This window comes from Erinaceus europaeus, chromosome 20 (assembly GCF_950295315.1).
Source record: "Erinaceus europaeus chromosome 20, mEriEur2.1, whole genome shotgun sequence".
Classification (NCBI taxonomy): Eukaryota; Metazoa; Chordata; class Mammalia; order Eulipotyphla; family Erinaceidae; genus Erinaceus; species Erinaceus europaeus.
In genome coordinates, this window is record NC_080181.1 from 23,653,003 (window position 1) to 23,674,926 (window position 21,924).

Consider the following 21,924-nt stretch of genomic DNA (forward strand, 5'->3'; position numbering starts at 1 on the left):
AGTGAAGAGGGCTGGAGAAATAACTCACTGAGTGCTGCTGCAAAAAGGAACCCAAGTTCACATTGTTTTCATGTATCCTGGGAAAATCTTATAACCAAGATATGTGTGTGTGTGTGTGTGTGTGTGTGTGTGTGTGTGTGTGTGTGTGTGTGTGTGTGTGTGTGTGTGTGTGTGTCTTTTGGTCTGGCTAACTTAAAGGAGTTGAATCTTGCATATCCTGTCTTTGAAATGTCAGAGCTAGTGATGATAATTTTGATCATTTGGGGCTGGGAGTACTGAGGACAGTTTAAGTTCTACAATAGCTGTGCACTGAACTGAGGAGACAGAGGTTCAGACTCTTTAAAACCCTATCAGACCTCCTTGAGGAGGAATTACCGACCCCAAATTTAGTCACCCTCCACTAAATCTGGCTCTCCTTTGCACATTCCCCTACCAACTAAGTGTCTTTCTGTGTAGAGACAAAAGTGTTACTTATGTTGAGTATTTATGGATGTCTCAAAGTGAAGGAAAAAAAAAAAAAAAAGAAATACCCAGAGGAAATTTTCCAGGAAACTAGATCATTCTAGTTCAGTTTGGAGCCAATAACTATTTTCTAAGTGGTATATCTGGCCTTAGAAGAGTAAACTCTCATCTAAAAAAGCAATACCCACAGAACAACCTACTGGGAGAATGAAGAAGATGATGATGAGGTTGGAATACTAGCTTTTCTTACAATTATTAAGCAGAGGCTAGAAACAGTGAAGCAAATAAAACCTGTGATCATGTCTGCAAGAACTGATAATGAAGGCATAGAATTTTAGCATTGCCTATTTGCATAAACCAAAGGAAAAAAGATGTAAAGTAGAACAAAACAGGCAAACAGTATTGATACTATTATCAAAGCAGTAGTAGCAGAAATTACTACTGTCAAATTTCATGTGTATATGGATTTTCTCATGAATAAATTTTCTCTTTCTTTCTTTTTTTAATATTTATTTATTTATTCCCTTTGTTGCCCTTGTTCTTTTATTGTTGTAGTTATTATTGTTGTTGTCATTGTTGGATAGGACAGAGAGAAATGGAGAGAGGAGGGGAAGACAGAGAGGAGGAGAGAAAGATAGACACCTGCAGACCTGCTTCACCGCCTGTGAAGCGACTCCCCTGCAGGTGGGGAGCCGGGGGCTCGAACCAGGATCCTTATGCCGGTCCTTGTGCTTTGCGCCACCTGCGCTTAACCCGCTGTGCTACAGCCTGACTCCCTCTTTCTTCCTTTCTTTCTTTCTTTCTTTCTTTCTTTCTTTCTTTCTTTCTTTCTTTCTTTCTTTCCTTCCTTCCTCTCTCTCTTTTTTTCTTTCCTTCCTTCCTTCCTTCCTTCCTTCCTTCCTTCCTTCCTTCCTTCCTTTCTTTCTTTCTTTTCTTCTTTTTTTGGTCTCCAGGGTTATTACTGGGGCTTGGTGCCAGCACTTCAAATCCACTGCTCCTGGAGGCTATTGTTGCGATGTTGTAGTTGTTATTGTTGTCATAAGCTGTCTTTGTTGTTGGATAGGAAAGACAGGAGGAGAGAAAGATAGACACCTGCAGACTTGCTTCACCACCTGTGAAATGATTCCCTGCAGGTGGGGGGCTGGGGGCTCAAACCGGGATCCTTATGCCGGCCCTTGCACCTTGTGCCGTGTGCGTTTAACCCGCTGTGCTACGACCAAGCTCCCATGATAAATTTTCTTATCCAAGGTAATTCTGGTTTTGGTTTATAAAAATCTTTTTACTGAGATAATTTTAAAAAGGGGTGGAGGAGATAATTTGAAATTAGAATACAGAAAGAAGTTTCACACTCAGACTACTACTTGTAACTTAACCCTAAAAACTGCCTTCTAATCCAAGAAAGATAGACAGGTTTTAATTTTCTGTATCATCCCCAATTTACTGTAGATGTTGGACTGAAAAAGATTACTGAAGGTAAATGGGAAAAAAAAAGGCAAAATCCATTTCTATATTGGGTAGGAAATGGGGGAAATTAAGCAATAAAAATATGTAGCTGTCATTCTGCTCCCCAGGAGCTCTCTGGCAATGTCAAAATAATTTTTCTGGTTGTCCCAGCTGTGGAGTGTTAGTGGTAGAGATCAGAAATGATGCTCAATAGTATACAACTATTTGCCAAGCTCCCCAAACAGAATTATCTGAATCAGAATCCTGATAGTGTTGAGGCTAGAAAACCAAAGTCTGGTCAAATTTATCCTATGGATAGACCACGGATTAGGTCTTCAGCCAACTGATATATTAAATCTGTATTCACAAAGAGCTATCTCTTTTTTTTTTTTTTTTTTGCCACTAGGGCTCGGTGCCTGCACCATGAATCCACTGCTCCTGGAGGTTGTTTTTCCCATTTTGTTGCCTGTTGTTGTTATTGTTAATGCTGCCCTTGCTGTTTTTGTTGGGTAGGACAGAGAGAAATCAAGAGAGGTGGGGAAGAGAGAGACGGGGAGAGAAAGATAGATACCTGCTTCACTGCCTGTGAAGCGGCGCCCCCCCCCCCGCCCGCCCCCACAGATGGGGAACCTTACAACGGTCGTTGAGCTTTGTACCATGTGCACTTAACCAGCTGCACTACTGCCCGGCCCTCAGAGCTACCACTCAGAACTGGGCTAGTCACTGTGCTCAAAGGCAAAAAGAGTTAAGAGGGTCTGCCTTGTTGGTAGACAATTTTCTTTACTTTAAGACAAGTTAGAAATTCCCTTCAGTCTCTGAAGGGAATTTAATTCAGAATTATTAGCTCTACCTAAAATTAAAACTATTTTATTTTTCATATAATGTTTAAATATTTTATTTCTGAACTCTGATATTTAAGATGCTTTGGCATCTCATGTTACTTTTCCTTTTTTGTACTTTATCATTACTCCACCTGAAACTGGCTTCTTGCAATTCTCTAACCATCTATTCTGTTATTTCTTCTACTGTTTATGTTATTAGGACCAATGTGATAGCCATTTATGATTATATATTTTACTCTATATAATCAACTTCACCAGACAATTAATTAATTCAAGTATTTCAGGACCTTCTCTGTAATGTCAGCGACAGAAATAGTCTGGAGCTGAAAGTATTGTTACAAAAACACATTTTCTAGGTACAAAGCAATTACAGGCTAATTAGGAGGATGGAACACGTGAAGCTATTAGAGAACAAGTTGTATTAACTAGGTGGCATCAGGGAAATGTCACTACTAAGGAAGGAAATGCCAGATGAGTGAAACAAAATGTCTGTTGTATAAAGATTAATGATGACCCAGAAACTATCTTAACAGCAAGAAGAGTCCCTAAACTGATGGGAAGAATATTAAAAGTTTGCTTCCATGTATTCTTAAAAAGAAAAAAAACTTAATTCACCAAGAGTAAAAACATACCTAATTTTATTTTCCCCATCTTCACTATCTGATTCTTCAGAGCTTCTGTACTTGTCTGGATCCGGAAGTGTGCTTGGATCAAATCCATCATCATCGTCATCACTCCAATCCAGAAATGCTTCCTCCTCATCTTTGACCTAAGAAGACACAAGGGGAAATGTGATTTAAGCAAACAGCTGAAGAAAATTCAACTCTCACTTTTAAACCTAAGACTCTTCTAATTTAGAACTGCAAATTATAAAACTTAAATCCTAGTGAAAGCCCGAATGCCTCTGTGATTTTCAGAGCCATGATCATTTACTAAGAGAAAGAAAATTCATGTCATATATATATTTTCCCCAGAAAACAAATCAGTTTTAAGCCGTGTAAATGCTATAAGGAAATTTTATCAGTTTATTTTCATGTAACTCAACTATCAAGGAAAGTTGTTTTAGTGTTTCTGTCCACACAGGTTAAATTTCAAAACTACCTATAATATTAGATAAAAATACAAAAGTTTACCATAGAATACAGAAACATGGGTGTAGGTAAGCATGATGGTTAAGCAAGAGACATGCATGAGGCTTCAAAATCTCAGGTTCAACTCCCCACACCACCATAAGCTAGAGCTGAGCAGAAACATTTGACTGGCTATTTTATCGTCATATTAGTCAAAGTTTTATGCACAGAATAAGTTGGAAACTACATTATCCATGAAAGTAGGAAGGTAAGTGAATTTTTCTCATTTTATGGTGGTTTATTTTAGTCAAAGAACAAAGTGATGCAATGGTAAAATAAAATTACCACACATTTAAATAGTGAACACCCCTTAAAACATTTATTTCTGGCAAAGTCACCTAGTAGATAAGAAACAGAAACAAGCATTGTCACAGAGTTTAACATATATAAGTAGCACTAAAAGAAATTTGGATGAGTTTCTTTCAGTTATATTTATAATTACTTTTTATACATGTGGGACAAACTCCAATGATTCTTTGATTTCAAATAGCTTAATGTTCTTTCTCAGAAAGCCAACACACACACAACCCAGACTAAGAGGTTTTCTAACATTTATGAAAAGTTCTCCCTTGATAACACAACAAAAGGAAGAAGAAATAAAGAGGGAGGCTGGGAGTATGGATCGACCTGTTCCCCATGTTCAGCGGGGAAGCAATTAAGGAAGCCAGACCTTCTACCTTCTGTATCCCACAATGACCTTGGGTCCATGCTCCCAGAGGGTTAAAGAATAGGAAAGCTATCACAGGAGGGGATGGGATATGGAGTTCTGGTGGTGGGAACTGTGTGGAGCTGTACCCCTCTTATCCTGTGGTTTTGTCAGTGTTTCCTTTTTATAAAAAGGAAGGAAGGAAGGAAGGAAGGAAGGAAGGAAGGAAGGAAGGAAGGAAGGAAGGAAGGAAGGAAGGAAGGAAGGAAGGGAGGAAGGAAGGAAAGTAGGAAGGAAGGAAGGGAGGGAGAAAGGAAAAAAACAAGGATTGCTCATCACAGCTAAATGGCCTTTGCTTTCCTGGTAAAAATAAAATATCTGGACTCAAACTATAAACCCTCTTTAAGGCATATTACTTAGTTATGTAAGAATAGAACTCCTGTTCTTGTGATTTCTAAATGCATATTCTTTTTATTTTATTTTATTTGCCTCCAGGGTTATCACTTGGCCTTGGTACCAGCACCAAGATCCCCTGCTCCTACCCCCACTCTTTCAAGTGTTCTACTGGGGTTGAGAACTATAGCCCCAACATTTGGGGCAGAAAATTTTATTTAATTTTATTTTAACAGTTAATACCATTTAATTTACTCCTTTAGCACTTATGAGGAGTGATACTAAAAATATCTACAAGAGGAATAAACTTTAAGTTGAGATTTAGTCTAAATAGCCCATTTAGTATTCGAGAGTACACATTCATCTATTAGAAAGAAATACTATCTCAGAATGATGAAAATTTAGTTTTAAATGGTCAAAATATTTCTAGAATCTGTGTTAATGTGAAACTTTTATAATAAAAAACACTTAGATCTTTCTACTTCCTGACCTACAAGATGACCACACTCTTAATGTCATGCATATGAAGGTGTATACTACAGTCTTTCATCACAAATACCAGTCAATTTAAGTGGACCATCATTCTTTTCAATGAAATTTCAGCCCCCTTAAATGATGTAACCATCAGAAAAAAGACTTTGTTAGACTAATCTTTTCCTTATGGTTTATTAATTGATTAAACACATTCAACTATAGAACATATATGTCTGTACTATGAAAAGTGTAACTTTGATTAATATCTTTAACTACTAAAGAATGACCAAAACCACTACTACTTACAACAAAAGCAATACACAAATATAAGTCATGAAATGTCTTCATTTCTAGTTAAAAACTGAAACTACTCCTCCCTGACTAGTTACTTTCTTATCTTTCTCCACTTTCTCATGCTACTCAAAACAACTAATTAGAACATTCTGTCAAAAAGTATTTGTCTTGGTGGTGGGCATTGTGGGAAGTTGTACCCCTCTTATACTATGGTTTTGTCTGTGTTTCCTTTTTATAAATAAAAAACTTAAAAAACAAAGTATTTGTCCTCAGAGGGGTAAATGTTAGTGGAAGAGGACCAGAGGGCTCTGAACTCTAATTCCATCCGGACCCAGAAGAGAGAAAAGGAAAAAAAGAAGAATCTACCCGTGAAAGCTGACAAATTAGAAAACTATTGCTCTGATATTAATAAAAGTTGATTTTATTTACAAATTAAAAAAAAAGTAAAAAGTATTTGTCTTACTCACACTATCTAGTTTCTAAGTTACACAAGGTGGGAAAGAAAATGGACACTAGCGAATTTGTCTCTTTGTGACTTAATGAATTGTTTAAAAGGTAAAAACTATGATACTGTATTCAGAAACAATCTTTCTGGACTCATTTTTTCTTCCTTTCTTTCTTAATATTATTTTTTATTATTGACAGAAACAGAGAAATTGAGAGGGGAGAGGGAGAGAGATACCTGCAGCCCTGCTTCACCATTGAAGAAGCTTTCCTCCTGCAGGTGGGGGTCGGGGGCTTAAGCCTGGGTTTCTGAGCATTGTGATGTGTGTGCTTAACCAGATATACCACCACCTGACCCCCTCAAGTGTCTTTCTTTCCCTTCTCTATCTGTCCTGCCATTTCAATCTCTCTCTATTGTGTGTGTGTGTGTGTGTGTGTGTGTATTTCTTAGAAGGAGGACAACTAGCTAGCCTTTGAACTACTGTGTTGTCAGAAAAAGTCATAACATATTTTCCTATGTTCTTGTATGCATAAATGCACATAACTTTTCTGACAACCCCAAACATGTGCATATATATAATCTTATTCATAGAATCAATATGTACAGAAGCACTAATTGTGCTTAATGTTAAATATGTTTCATGTTAAATATGATCAAAGAAAGATTTAGTAAATACTCTGAAGAAGCCTTATAAAAATGTCTTCAGTTCAACAGCAACAGGAAAATTTTAAGGAGCTATCATAAATGCCAAACACACCACTGGGTTCTGATGATGTAATAGTGAACAAGGCAAATTCCCTCCCCTGGAAACAATTTTTCTAGTTCAGTTACCCACCTAAACAGTAAGGTGAAAACTAGGTTCTGTTACTGCTAGGGAGCAGCCAATTAGAATAAATGGAGGGGGGACTGGTGGTGGCACACCTGGCTGAGTGCACTGTTACAATGTGCAAGGACTCAGGTTCAAGCCCCCAGTCCCCACCTGCATGGGGAAAGCTTCATGAGTGGTGAAGCAGTGTTTCAGGTGTCTCTCTCACTCTCTTCCTCTCTATCTCCCCCTACCATCTCAATTTCTGGCTGTCTCTATCTAATAAATAAAGATAATTAAATATTGATAATATATAATTGATAATAAATAATAATAACAGTCTCAGGTTCATTCCTTGCCACCTCTATGAATCTGAGCTAAACAGTGCTCTAGCAAAGAAAACAAACACAAACAATACCCCTACAAAAGTAAAGGGGACTCCACTGTGCAACTGCTGATAGAAAGCACTTGTCAATATCTTCTAATATATGATTTATTAATTAAGGATCCTTTCTGAATTTGCCTCCATTTCTTCAGTTATTTCAGGTAAGAAGTTCTACCCTGACTAGTTACTGTTCCATCTCTCTCTACTTTCCCTTCCTGGTCAGAATGAGCAGAGAATGTCTATGATCATACATACCACTCTTAAGAAACAAAGTAGTGGGGGCAGGCAGTGGTGTACCTGGTTGAGCGCACATGTTACAGTGTGCAAGAACCCAGGTTCAAACCACTGGTCCTCACCTGAAGGAGGAAGCTTGAGAGTGGTGAAGCAGGTCTGTAGGTGTCTATCTCTCTCCATCTCTATTTCCTCCTCCCCTTTCGATTTCTGGCAGTCTCTATCCAGTAAATAAAGATAATAAAAAATGCTTAAAAAAAAAAGTAGCTCAGAGAGAGAGAGAGAAAAATAGATAGCAAGGTCACCTCTATGAATTGGTTATTCTGGAAATATGGTGTCAGAACCTCTGAGGAAATATTTAACCTAAAATAAGAAGGACTTCCTAAAATAGTTATTTGGGAGAAACAATTTTAAGTAGGACATACAAAAATATCCTAAAGAATAGTTATCTGACTGATTTTCATTTTGGTATTCACGAAAAGAGAACATCAGAAGTGCCATTTTCCTGCAACAAATTTACAAAGTGCTCTGACATACATTATCTTAATCTTCAAACCCTATCAAGCAGAAAGAAAAATAACCATTTCCATGTTCAAAGTTAATAGGTAATTCAGATAACCAAACAACATGGCCAAGGCCACACAAAACTGGCATTCTCTAAGTGAAATAAGTCAGAAACAGAAGGATGAATATGGGATGATCTCACTCTCAGGCAGAAGTTGAAAAACAAGATCAGAAGAAAAAAGCACAAGTAGAACTTGAACTGGAGTTGGTGTATTGCACCAAAGTAAAAGACTCTGGTGTGTGTGTGGGGGCTGGGGGAGGGGGAAGTACAGGTCCTGGAAAAGGATGACAGAGGATCTAGTGGGGGTTGTATTGTTATGTGGAAAACTGAGAAATGTTATATGTGCACAAACTACTGTATTTACTGATGACTGTAAAACATTAATTCCCCAATAAAGAAGTAAAAAAAAAAAATGGCATTCTCTAGGTCTTCTACATCACACCCCACATTTTAACTCTTGCTAATTGTGTTTGCTCTTTCTTTTTTATTTATTTTATTTTATTTACAAGACTATACTCATTTTTAAGACTGTACTTCCAGGGATCATTTCTATAGTATATGTTTGCTCTTTCTACAACAGTTCTTCAGAACCAGGCATATTTTAAATGCTTCATGAAAATATATGGTTGTATTCCATGTCTCCTTGTATAAATCCACCTCCGTTTTTACTACCCATCTTCCAAAGCATCTTCTTTTTTTAAAGAATATTGTATCACCTTTATTCCACTAAGTCTCCCAATAACTATCCTTGCCTTCCTTCTGACTACTCATTGCTAATCTAATTATATTTACTTGATTACAAGTTTTTAAGTTGTACTTTATTTTAGGTTCTAGAATAATTGTTAAGTCCTTTCCTAATTTAAGAGTTTTCTCTACTAGAAAGCTCTTCTATGCCTCTTGCCTGCTGTGTGGTGTTTTCTGGTAACAAATATGTCTTTCTGACACTAATTTTCCAGTATCACATGACATCCAACAATTTAATTCAATGTTGATATTAACTAGGCAGAGTGAGCACAGACCCTGCAGGTTGAGAACTCATTACTATCAGACTACCTACACCTAAGAAGTCAGCCACAAATGGGATCCCCAAACTACTGCGATTTGGCCTGGCAGACTGCAAACTCGGAGGTTCTCTTACGTTCAATACTTGTTTAGCATGACAAATAATGCAGGAAAGTGCTTTGCTTATGATTACCAGTTTATTATGAAGGATATAACTCAGGAAAAGATGTACTGGCCAAGGAGTACACAGAGCCTTTTGTTTCCTCTCCAGATTGGCTAACTTTCCAGCACAACAATGCATTCACAATCTGAAAGTGAGTGCTCTTGCTGTTCAAGAATTTGACAATCTCTGAGTTCACTGCCAGGAGGTCAGGGATGAGACCTACCTAAAGTTTTTATCCTCCAATATTGTGTTCAGTCTTGCTGGTGGTGACCCACCCCCATTCTGAAGCTATACAGATGTCCCAATTAAGAGTTAGCCCATTAGTGGTGGTGCACCTGGTTAAGTGCACACATCACAGTGCACAAGGACCCAGGTTCGAGCCCCTGGTCCCCACCTGCAGGGGGAAAACTTCACAAGTGATAAAGTCAGGCTGCAGGTGTCTCTCTCTCTCTCTCGCCTTTCTCAATTTCTCTCTGTCTCTATCCAGTCATAAATAAAAAAAGTTAGCCCATTAGCATAAACTCAATTTTGCTAGACAGGGCCCTCCCCTTAGTAACAGCAAGATCCCTATTAGGGAACTCCAAGGGACTTGGGGGTTCAGTGTCAGCAATCAGGGACAAAGACCAAATATTATTTTACTATATTAAGTCTGGGTAACTTCAATTCAGCCAGACATAGTATATTTAACATCAATTCCTTAGTAAAAATTCTTGAGTGCTACACCTAGAGTGAATTATTTCTTGTCATTGTTATTGTTGCTTTTAAGATACAGACAGACAGGCAGAAAGGTATAGAAAGAGTAAAAAAGAGCACAGCACAGAAGCTTCCTGCAACACAATGGGTACTGGGCTAAACAGTATTTGTTTAATACCTGCATCCCTCACTAAATTTGTAATTCTGTAAGAGTAGAGGACACACAGCTATCATTTACTGCTATATGCTTTTTGATGAAAGCACAGAGCAGGTTCTTAATAAATACCTAAGGGAGTCGGGCGGTAGTGTAGCGGGTTAAATGCAGGTGGTGCAAAGTGCAAGGACCAGCGTAATGATCCTGGTTTGAGCCCCTGGCTCCCCCATCTGCAGGGGAGTTGCTTTACAAGCAGTGAAGCAGGTCTGCAAGTGTCTATTTCTCTTCCCCTCTCTGTCTTCCCCATCTCTCTCCATTTCTCTCTGTCCTATCCAGTAACAATGACATCAGTAACAACAATAACTACAACAATAAAACAACAAGGGCAACAAAAGGGAATAATAATAAAAAAAAACACCTAACAAATGAGTAGGTATTTAATGCAAAAGTATAAAGTGTAAAAATATAAAATCAGAAAGTATAAAATCCTAACTTGAACATTATTTGCTATAAAATAATGATCACATAATTATCGATACAAGTTTAGCACTACTTAGGTCAAAAAGCCCAACAATTCCAAAACTAACCTTGTCAGACAAAGAACTACAAAAGCTGAATAAAGGCAAGAGACTCGGCATACTTTAATGACTCCTTAGTCACTATTAGGCCATCCCTGGGGTGGGGGGGCCCTGGTCAGGGAGTCCTGGTATTCCCACACAGACAGGATGGGCCTAGACCTCTTGTGGATCAGTCTCACCACTGTCACTGGTCATCTCCATCAGGAACACCATAATGGACCCCTTTGTGAGTCCTTATACGGCCTTGCCTTCAATGTGGATCAACAAGGGTAGGGAATATTCCATTCTTCAAAGGGAGATTGAGTAACATACTCTACCTACCACTCAAGGATGATGGGTCCTGAAATTAGTGCAGCCTGGAATGTTTCTAACCATGACCACAGAATGCCAGATCATACTTAGAGAGATGCAGAGGTTACATAGGCTCCTGTGCTGACTATGGGCCCCAAATCAAATCGATGGGGTTTACAGTTAACAATATTTATACACTTTCCCTATATTTGGGAGCTACTCTCTTCCCTGATGCAGCTTTCCAGTCCTTTTTCCAACTATGACTCCATCTCCCCAGACAACACCTTGGGTCCACCTGCATGTTAGCTGTCAGACTCCGGCAAAAACTAGTAAAGTTATGGGTACCTTGGAATATACCTAAAATGGACCTACTAGCTTTTCCAAAATAAAGAACCCAAATATTCATCTGCAATATTCTTGTCTTTAGGTTCATGATTAGTCAACAATTTGTTCTGCTTTATATCCTAACTCTTTTTCAGCCACCAGGTTCCAAACGCTATCATGATGCCAACCTGACTTTCCTGGGCAGACAACCCCACCAAAGTGTCCTGGAGCCCGACCTCCCCAGATTCCTACCCCACTAGGGAGAGAGAGACAGGCTGGGAGTACAGATTGATCTCTCAATGCCCATGTTCAGCAGGGAAGCAATTATAGAAGCCAGACCTCCCACCTTCTGCACCCTATAATGATCCTGGGTCCATACTCCCAGAGGGATAAAGAACAGGAAAGCTATCAAGGGAGAGGATTGGATATGGAGTTCTGGTGGTGGGAATTTCTTGGAATTGTACCCCTTTTATCCTATGGTCTTGTCAATATTTCCATTTTATAAATAAAAATACAAAAAAGAAAAAGCTCACCAATTTTAGATATGACCAAGTGATTTTTATTATTAGTTGTCAACTACTGTCTCTTAATGATTTTAAATAATTGCAGGTGCTTGGAAAATATGTAATCAGCATCTACCGGGGAAAATGAGATTTCTGTAAAAACATACATGCAATAATTCCTATAAAGTTACAAATAATTTTTATGTTAAAAGCTTCCTCCTAGAGTCTCTTCAATAAATGGTGGTGGAAAATTGGGTTGAAACATGCAGAAGAATTAAGCTGAACCATTATATTTCACCAAACACAAAAGTAAATTCCAAATGGATCAAGGTCTTGAATGTTAGACCAGAAACTATCAAATACTTAGAGGAAAGTACTGGCAGAACTCTTTTCCATATAAATTTTAAAGACATCTTCAATGATACAAATCCAATTATAAAGAAGACTAAGTCAAAAATAAACCAGGGGGACTATATCATATTAAAAAGTTTCTGAACAGCAAAAGAAACGACCACCCAAACAAAGAGACCTCCCACAGAATGGGAGAAGATCTTTACATGCTATATATCGGACAAGAGGCTAATTACCAAAATATATAAAAGCTCACCAAAGTTAACAACAACAACAACAAAAATGACCTCACTCAAAAATGGGGAGAGGACATGAACAGAATATTCATCACAGATGAGATCGAAAGGCCAAGAAACACATGAAAAAATGCTCCAAGTCATTGATTGTCAGAGAAATACAAAGACAATGAGATACCACTTCACTCCTGTAAGAATGTCATACATCAGAAAAGGTAGCAGCAAGAAATGCTGGAGAGGTTATGGGGACAAAGGAATATAAATTGCTGGTGGGAATATAAATTGGCCCAACCCCTGTGGAAAGCAGTCTGGAGAATTCTCAGAAGCCTAGAAGTGGACCTACCCTATTACCCTGAAATTCCTCTCCTGGGGATATATCCTAAAGGAACCACACATATCCATCCAAAAAGATTTGTATATATCTATGTACATAGAAGCACAATTTGTAATAGCCTAAACCTGGAAGCAACTCAGGTGTCCAACAACAAGTGAGTGGCTGAGTAAGTTGTGATCAGCTATTAAATGGGAGTTGTATTGTTATGTAGAAATGTCACACATGAACAAACTATAAACCACTAATTCCCCAATAAAGAAATTAAGAAAAAAATTTAAAAAGATAAACTCATGAAAAACTTCCTCATAGAGAATCATATAAGAAAACTTTCTTACATATATCTGTGTACACAGTAACAACTTGAAACATACACAATTTGTTTCTACAATATGAATTCAAGCATGATCAGGAAGGATCTTATAATGTAGATACACATGTACTCGCTTTGGCGGCACATATACTAAAATTGGAAGAAACAGAGAAGATTAGCATAATGCAGATACACTATAATACACTTCCTTTACCTTCAATTATTTTCTGGGTGATTAGTATTTTTACCCCATAATGGGTAGGCACATGAATGGGTAAGGATATTATTTTTGAGAACAATGTATAAAATTCCTTTGACACAGAGAAAGCAGAATCAGAACTTAAGTATAAATATATTTCTACACATGCTATACTCCCCCCCCTTTTAGAATATCCACAACCATAGCAAAAGCAAAAATGACATCTAATGTTAAAACTGAAAGCATAATAATTGAGAGCAAAAAAATCTAAGAAATTTAATAAATTTGCTTCTTTTCAAAAAGAAAAATAAAGTCATACAACTATAGAACATCACTGAGAAATGAAAAGATGATGAGGAGGAAGAATAGGTTTTCTGTATCATACAGAAAGTGAGGATAACTTAGCACCCTTGTGAATTTTATTAGGGTCAAATAAAAGGGGACAAGACTTGCTCTCAATCACTTAATGAGTAAAGGTGGAAGCCAATGGAGGCAATAAAGGAAGGAGATAATGAACATGCTTGCTGTTCAACAATTATTTGAGGAAATCAATCCAAAATCTAAATATAGATGCTTTCATGGTCTTTCTGTATGTCATATAGTAATCATAAAAATAAAAGAAGCTTAAAATTGTAATTGTAAACTTTTTAGAATTAAAAAAAAAAGTGCCTCCATACTATATGAATTATAAGAAATTTTGATAGCTCAAAATTTCATAAGGTAAAATTGTGTGAAGTTCATGATAAACTATTTCTGGATCTTGACCAAAAAAAAAAAAAAAAGTAAAAAAATGATGAATAAAATCTAGAGGAGAATTTATATATTAAAAATATATTTTGTTCTAACAAAGCCTTCAAAAACAATTTCCTAAGACAGCATTGATAAAAATCATACTTGTAGAATATAACACTTCTGATTAATGGAAACAACCAGCCATCTTGGTAGAGAAAATTGAGTTTTTTGAGATACACTCAAGCTATAAATCTCTGGCATGAAGTCACTAGAAAAGAAACTACTGAAAACATTCTGAATAATGCACACAAACTGGTTTATAAAAATACTAAATGTGCCCACTGAAAATGAGCATCTATTTACTGAGGCAAATGTGCTAAATAGTTAAGCACAGAAGCAGCTAAGAGTACGAAGAAACCATTGTTCCTGCACTGTAATGACCAACTTTTAACAGACTACTCCATTTATTCCTAACAATGTTGCAATATGAACACAAATATTTTAGAGTATTTTCATTTTATTTGTCTGCTTAGAAATGTATTCTGTAAGACTGGATTGGGGCCTTAATCCAGTACCTATTTATATGCCTGATTTTTTGTTATATGGCCAAAATGTATTTTGTACACCTCTTGGCATTACTCTTAACATTACTAGTAAATGTGAAAACCTGAACTTTGGTCAAGGACTCTACAGTTATTGGGACCCTATTCAGAAAAACCTGTCTTAACACACAGAGTTTATTAAAACAAAGGAAAGGGGGGGGGCGGTTTAAGCATCATGAGTGCTAGGAAAGAAACACATCACATCTTAGCTCCAACCACCCCATATAAGAAAAATTGAAAAGACAGGGAATACAGGACATTGGGGATGATGAAAGTATTATTTAAGGAGAACTAGTAAGAGACTTCAGGAAGAGTCTACCTACTTAACAGAATTTTTCTTTTAAATCTAGTAGAGTTCACCTGAATCCCCCTCAGTACCTTCTTTATTTTCCCCCAAGCATTCCAAAACAATATGGATATTTGATTGAAAGACAAAGAAGTACTATAAATAATAAATGAAGTGAGATGTTAAGAGCTGCAGGCAAAGGGCTGGCATAGGGATATGCAAATGCCAAATCTGGATCTTCAGAATTTGGAGTATTCATTCAACAACTGTCTACTGCACACTTACTGTTGCTGAGCATTGCTATAAAACAATGTGATCTGAAACACAGCATGCCAAAGAGTGTGATTCAGCATTTTTACCTTAATAAGATTTTTAGTAAAATGCAATTTTCTTCTAAAGCAGCAATGCATAAAATTCATTATTCTTCTAAAATTGCTTACTCACTTGCATGCTTAATATATGACTATTTCATACAGCCTACAGGTTAACAATTCCAACAACCTAGTGACACATGCTATCTCTCGCTCTCTCTCAAGGATTATTTCAGGATGCCAAGCAGAAAAAAAAAAATTCAGAAACTCAACATTTGAAATCTTAGAATTCAGAACATTACATGTGCATGTTTATCTCTACTACATTCTTCATGGTTGTCCCATCTGCTTCTTTTTATTACTCCTAGTAGAATCCAAGTTCAATCTGAATGTCTCTCAGTGAACCGCTAGAAAATACACTCCTCAGAGACTACAAAAGGATCATGTTTGGTACAAGATAAGTAGCAATTTAAAATAAACGAATGGAATAAATTCAGCTTTTCACAAGTACATGTGAATGAATGCAGTGGAATGTGAAAATCCATTAAACATGTACACACAAAAAGGGAAAAATAGTAAGTAGTAGGGGAAGCATTCTTACAAATGTAAAAATTATAAACCATGACAACATATCTTTCATAGACATATGCCATTTTGGTATCACTGAAATAGATGCAGTTAAATGAGCATTTCCAACAAAACTAATCTTTCCCTTTTGCATGTTGTTAGAGATAGGTCTTGGTTACTTCTGCTTAGATAGCTCTATTCATAGAGTCAGACCCAAATTTAATAGTTATGAACATTTCCAACTGGCTAGTTTCAAATAAACTGTTCATAAAAATTTTGCATCAATACTTTATTCTTTCTTCCCTCAATTCCATTTCCCAATATTATAGCACCGATGAGTCAAAATATGGGGAGAAGTAATAATAGTATATAAAAAATCCTAAAGATTAAGGAGTACAGCCCAGTAGGGTAGCAGAGAGGATGATGTGCTGGACCCTCAACTATGAGGTAGGTCCTGCATTCAATCCTTGGCTGTACATATATGCCAGGGTGATGCTATGATGCTCTCTCCTCTTTCAGGCTAACAACTCTTTAAAGAAAAAATTAAGGTTATCTTCTTTGGAAGATGTAGTTTTAAAAGAATACATTGGGCCAGGTGGTGGTGCACCTGGTTGAGTGCACACGTTATAGTGTACAAGGACCCAGATTCGAGCCCCTGGTCCCCACCTGTAGGGGGAAAGCTTCGCAAGTGGTGAGGCAGTGCTGCAGGTGTCTCTCTGCCTCTCTTCTCCCTTTCTATCTCACCTACCCTCACGATTTCTGGCTATCTCCATTCAATAAATAAATAAAGATAATTAAAAAAAAGAAAATTAAAAGAATACACAGCCTCTTTCCTCTTTTTTTATCTCCCACTCCTCTCTCAATTTATCTGTCTCTAATAATAAATAAATGAATAAATAAATAATTTAAAAATGGGAGCAGGCAGTGACACACCTGGTTAATTGTATACATTACAGTATGCAAGGACCCAGGTTTAAGTCCCTGGTCCCCACCTGCTTAAGACTGCTGAAGCAGGGCTGCAGGTGTCTCTCTGTTTCTGTCTAATACTTACTTAATTAATTAATTAAAGTTAATACATCATGGGCCCCTTGGAATATACTAGCTTTTTCCAAAATGTAGACCCCAAATCTTCATCTGCAACATTATTGCCTTTAGGTACATGATTAGTCAACAATTTGTTCTGCTTTATATCTTAATTCTTTTTCAGCCACCAGGTTCCAGTTCATACCATGACACCAACCTAACTTTCCTGGGCAGATGACCCCACCATGTGTCCTGAAGCCCCACCTCCCCAGATCCCTACCCCACTAGGGAAAGAGAGAGACAGGCTGGGATTATGGATCGACCTGCCAAAGTCCATGTTCAGCAGAGAAGCAATTACAGAAGCCAGATCCTGGGTCCATACTCCCACAGGGATAAAGAATAGGGAAGCTATCAAGGGAGGGGATTAGATACAGAGCTCTGTTGGTGGACATTATATGAGAATAATAGCTTTATGCTTTTAGATGCATCTAGTGGCAAAATCTAAAACAATATAGCGACAAAATTATGCATATCTCTTACCATTTGTTTGGAACTAAGTTCAGAAACTAGTATAGTCAACATACTCCTAAGATCACTTCACATCTAGTTAATGATGTTGAACATTCTAGTATAAGATAGTAAACAAAAGACGATAACAAGTGTCTACTGAAATCTAAGGCAGTAAGAAGGAAACACATACACTTCTAGAAGCAGGTGGGAAGTGGGAATGAAATAGTCTGTCAAAAAGATATCCAGAGACTGGATTTTATAGCTAATGCTCAGAATTTCTTTGTGCTCAAAGCACATTTGAGAATACTAGAAATTTTGGTGTCTTGCTGAAGAGATTACAATTAAAAACACTAGAAATATCAACAATAATTACATCAGAGTTACTCATAATACAGAGCCTGGCCTCACACTTCATTTATAAAAGAATGAGGCACTATGTTTCAGGTACAAAAACCCTCTAATTGTTTCAATATTGATTATGTCACTGTTTGTCACTGAGTAGAGTAAATCAACTGCTATGACTCTATTTGCTTATAAACTGCTGAGGCTAAGTTTTAATTGTTCCAACCAAGACCTGAATCAATTAGACCTTAGCTGACTCACTCCCCGTAACTCTCACCTTTCATTTGTACACCACATGACCTAAATCTGTTTCAACTTTTCACTTGTCAGGCACTATAGTAACTCCGTGTATATATATCACAATTGTGAGTGACAATGAATTGTGTAGAACTGTCACAATTCAAGAGTAAAACACTGAAGAGGTCACATACATGGAAAAATTGCTGTCATTTAGCTATGATCTCAAAGACAATGTTTGATTCTACTTATATGGCATAGCTAACAATAGTTAACTCTTAGAAATTAAGCAGACACATGGATATCTACAGAAGTTAAACACAATTTGTAAGAATAAAGAACAAGTTAATAGCAGAACCTAGATCTTAACTTTATTTAATCCTCCACCCAAAGCCACTATAATACTTTCACACAAGGATTACATGTGAACAAAATATTTGACAAGTGACAGGCACTCAAAAAATAGTATGTGTCCCTCCTCAAAGAAAGGCAACTAAGTTATGAGGCTACATTTCTAATATTAAACCACCTTGAATACCTCTAAACTTACACACCTAGAGCTGAAATGACTTTAAAGCAGTGCAAACTGTAATAATGAACAGTTGTAATAGTGCTTTAATAATAAATCTAGGACTTAGTTTTCTACTTCGGTACCCATCAGTCAACATGCAACTCCAAAACATGCACAAGCCAGCATTTAGAATAAAGAAGACTGATGGGTAGACAGATATCAAGGCACCTTTTATCACTGCTCACATCAACACACCATAGAGACTGTGCCTAAATCTTTCTGAGCAGGGTTGAGAAAAAAAAGTTAAGACATATATTAAAAGAAAGAAAAGTGAAGGATTACTGCTGTATAAATCATTGCTTCTAAAAACCATAGGGTCTGTGGAGATCTTTACTTCAGGGCTCACCAGTATGCTTGCAATTTCTCTTTCTTTTTAAATGTACAGGTGTGCTGTTTAGAATACATAAACAACTAGCAAGAACTGCTCTGTAACTATTCTTAGTAGCTATTTTCTGATGTTATGATCTAAATGAAAAACATAATCACAACAAAGTAGATCTCCCACTAAAGTCTTTTTCAATAAACTTGGCCCTTCCAGCTCTGACTCACTTCCTTTGAATGATTAAACTTGGAGGCCATGATGTCTACATTCTCAGTAAAAGGAGAACTCCAAAAAAGGAAGTTTGTCACAAATGGTTTATTACAAACCACAAAAGAAGAAAGTATTGTGGTATCCTTGGCAGCAGGATGATTACTTTTTGTATATCTGAAAATATTTTATTGGATTTTCTAGAAGGAAGACAGCTAGCATAGAAATGATCATGTTTAGTGTCTGAGGATCTACTCTATTAAAATGGAACTTTGATGTTTCCTTGGCTCCTATCGCTATATTAAATTCACAACTACTAGACTTTTGGTTAAAAGTCTAACTATGTTAAACAAATTATGGTCATCATTATTAATGCCTAGCATTATAACAATATCACATGACCTTATATCAGTTATTTACATCCTGCAAATCTTAATAGACACTGAAAGTATAACTTCCTAGCTGTATATTGAAATGAACACTGATGTATCACTGAAATAAAGAGATAAAATTCCTTTATAGTTTGAAAGCTAAAATTGAGTCTAGCTCCTATATAGCACAACATGTGGGATGGGGGAAGTAGATACTATACAATGTTATGACCTAATATTCAGATTTTTGGGAACATATCATTTAATAAGAGACTAGTGAAGTTTTCTTATCTCACTGAGTTTACATTCCAGTAAGGACATACAAAACTTGAATATTAGGGAGTCGGGCGGTAGCGCAGCAGGTTAAGCACACATGGCGCAAAGTGCAAGGACCCGTTAGGATCCCGGTTCAAGCCCCCAGCTCCCCACCTGCAGTGGAGTCGCTTCACAGGCAGTGAAGCAGGTCTGCAGGTGTCTCTCTGTCTCTGTTCCTCTCTATCTCCCCTTTCTCAATTTCTTTGTCTCTATCTAATAACAAACAAACAAATAAATAAATAAAAGTCTTAAAAAAAACTTGAATATTGTGACTTAGGAGGTGGCTTAGTAAGTAGAGCAAAAGGTTTTAAAATATGAGGTTCTGTTTGCTTCCTGGAAGATGCCCTGTTTCTCTCTCTCTCTCTCTCACTAAATAAACTTAATTTTAAAAGTCTAATACAATTTGTAGAAGAACTCAAGATGAACAAGTCATGTCATATGTATGATTCTCATGTTTTCACAAGCTTTCCCCAAGAAAGCAATTAACTAGCCATGACTTTAATATCCAAATCAGATTTTTATAAAATTCACTTGTTCTGGAGTACCTTCAGGTGTTTAGATGCTTGCTTTTCTTTTATCCACAGGGTCACATATAAGTGAAGTTGAGTAGAGATACAATTAAAATAAATTTGCCATTCAGCAAGATGAAAATGTATTTACAGAGTTGTAACATACTTTAGGGAAACAAGTACCTGGAAGTCACAGATCATACAGTGTATAAATTTACATGTAATTGTTTAACTTCTATTAGATCCTTTGGGAAAAAATAGATAATCTTGTATAATCAATCTCTTTAATATCCTATTTAACAACCAATATTTCTGGCAAGAGACTGATGGGAAGCAATTTCTATATCTCATTCATATGTTGGGCTAAATTACTTATGCCTATATAATTACTAAGAGAAAAAGGAGAGGAGTGGGAGAGAGACAGAGAGAGACAGAGAGAGAGAGAGAGAGAGTAAGAGAGAGAATGAATTAGTGTAGCACTGCAGGTATCAACTGACAGATTAGGGGAGACTGAGAACAAAGCAGCACCTCTAGAAAGGCAGAGGGCTTTTATGACATATTGTTGGTATATCCAATACACTATAGCTTCCTTGTCATTTCCAACAAGTTGCTGGCAGGTGGAAGAAGAGTCTCTCAGCTATAGTTTATCATAGAGATATTGACTGATGATTCCTTAATTGATGACCTATTTATATATATTAAGAACAGCAAAATTCTCAAGGAAGTCAGTAATGCATCAACACATTAACAAATAGCTAAAATTTACCAGTCTATAGTTCAACATATTTTTTATCTTTTTAAGGAAATTCAAAACATCAATTTAGAAACCTCTTATATGGAAACTGCTACTCCCTACCCTATTTAATTATTGAAAACTTCTATTTATTAAATATTTTGTATTTTAGACATTGAAATATCTTTATAATGCTTCAAAAGGATCACGCTTATTTATTATGTAGCTATTCAAACCAATTCTCTGCTTCTCTTCTCCAGTTTCTGGCTCTGTTGAGATGGTGACATTACTCTTTAATACTTGTTTACTTGTCTCATAGCAATCATAAAGTAAAAAGGAAACTGCTTCTACTATAGAAAATAACCTTTTCAAGACTGTTCTATATACTGTTGTAATTCAAGTTATTCTAATATGGTCTACTGAATTTTGCATGCTTTTAATGGTCAAATATATTTTAGGCTAAGCTTTGTAAGCAAAAAGCACTTCTAGGTCATAAATAAATGAAGACTCTTATTATTCATGCACAATCACTAGAATCCTCAATTAAGTAAAAATTGGGGAGTGAACTTTTAGATCAAAGAAGCAATATATGCTATGGATCACTACAGGTTCCTATCTTTTTTGACATCTAGATATTATGCACATACCATAAAAATTTGGGAAGATAACCTGAAAATACTGTAAAGTTCTAAGTCATTAAAGCAAGGTAAATATGGGGCTGAGGAGATAGAATAGTTATGCAAAAGACTCTAAGAGCCCAGGTTCAATCTCGAGCACCATCATAACTCAGAGTTGAACAGTACTCTGATAAAAGCAGTAAGGAAGAAAGAGAAAGTGAAAAGAAAGAAATTTGAATTTTGAAGGAAAAAATTAACATGAGAAAGAAAGAGAATCAAAGCATCACCCTGGCATATGCAATGCTGGGGACTGAACTGGGGCTCTCGCGCATGTACAGTGTTCTCCCAGCGGCACCACCTCCAGCACCACTAGTATCTGTATGACTTTGAACATATGTATAATGAGTATAATTTAT

At 36.7% G+C, this 21,924-nt stretch overlaps 1 protein-coding gene and 1 pseudogene across 5 annotated transcripts in view; one reads left to right on the forward strand and one right to left on the reverse strand.

Annotated features, from left to right (window-relative positions):
* The window catches only part of DDX10 (DEAD-box helicase 10), a 653,321-nt gene that overhangs the window by 453,930 nt on the left and 177,467 nt on the right, over positions 1-21,924 (reverse strand). For all 5 annotated transcript variants that reach the window (XR_009546788.1, XR_009546786.1, XR_009546787.1 and 2 more), the window contains exon 17: positions 3,380-3,516. Coding sequence is in view for 1 of the 5 variants with exons in the window: in XM_007539286.3 (XP_007539348.1) it covers positions 3,380-3,516 (137 nt within the window). In the remaining 4 variants the exon portion in view is untranslated. The remainder of the gene's footprint in view (positions 1-3,379; positions 3,517-21,924) is intronic.
* Positions 8,640-8,742, forward strand: LOC132535197 (small nucleolar RNA U3; annotated as a pseudogene).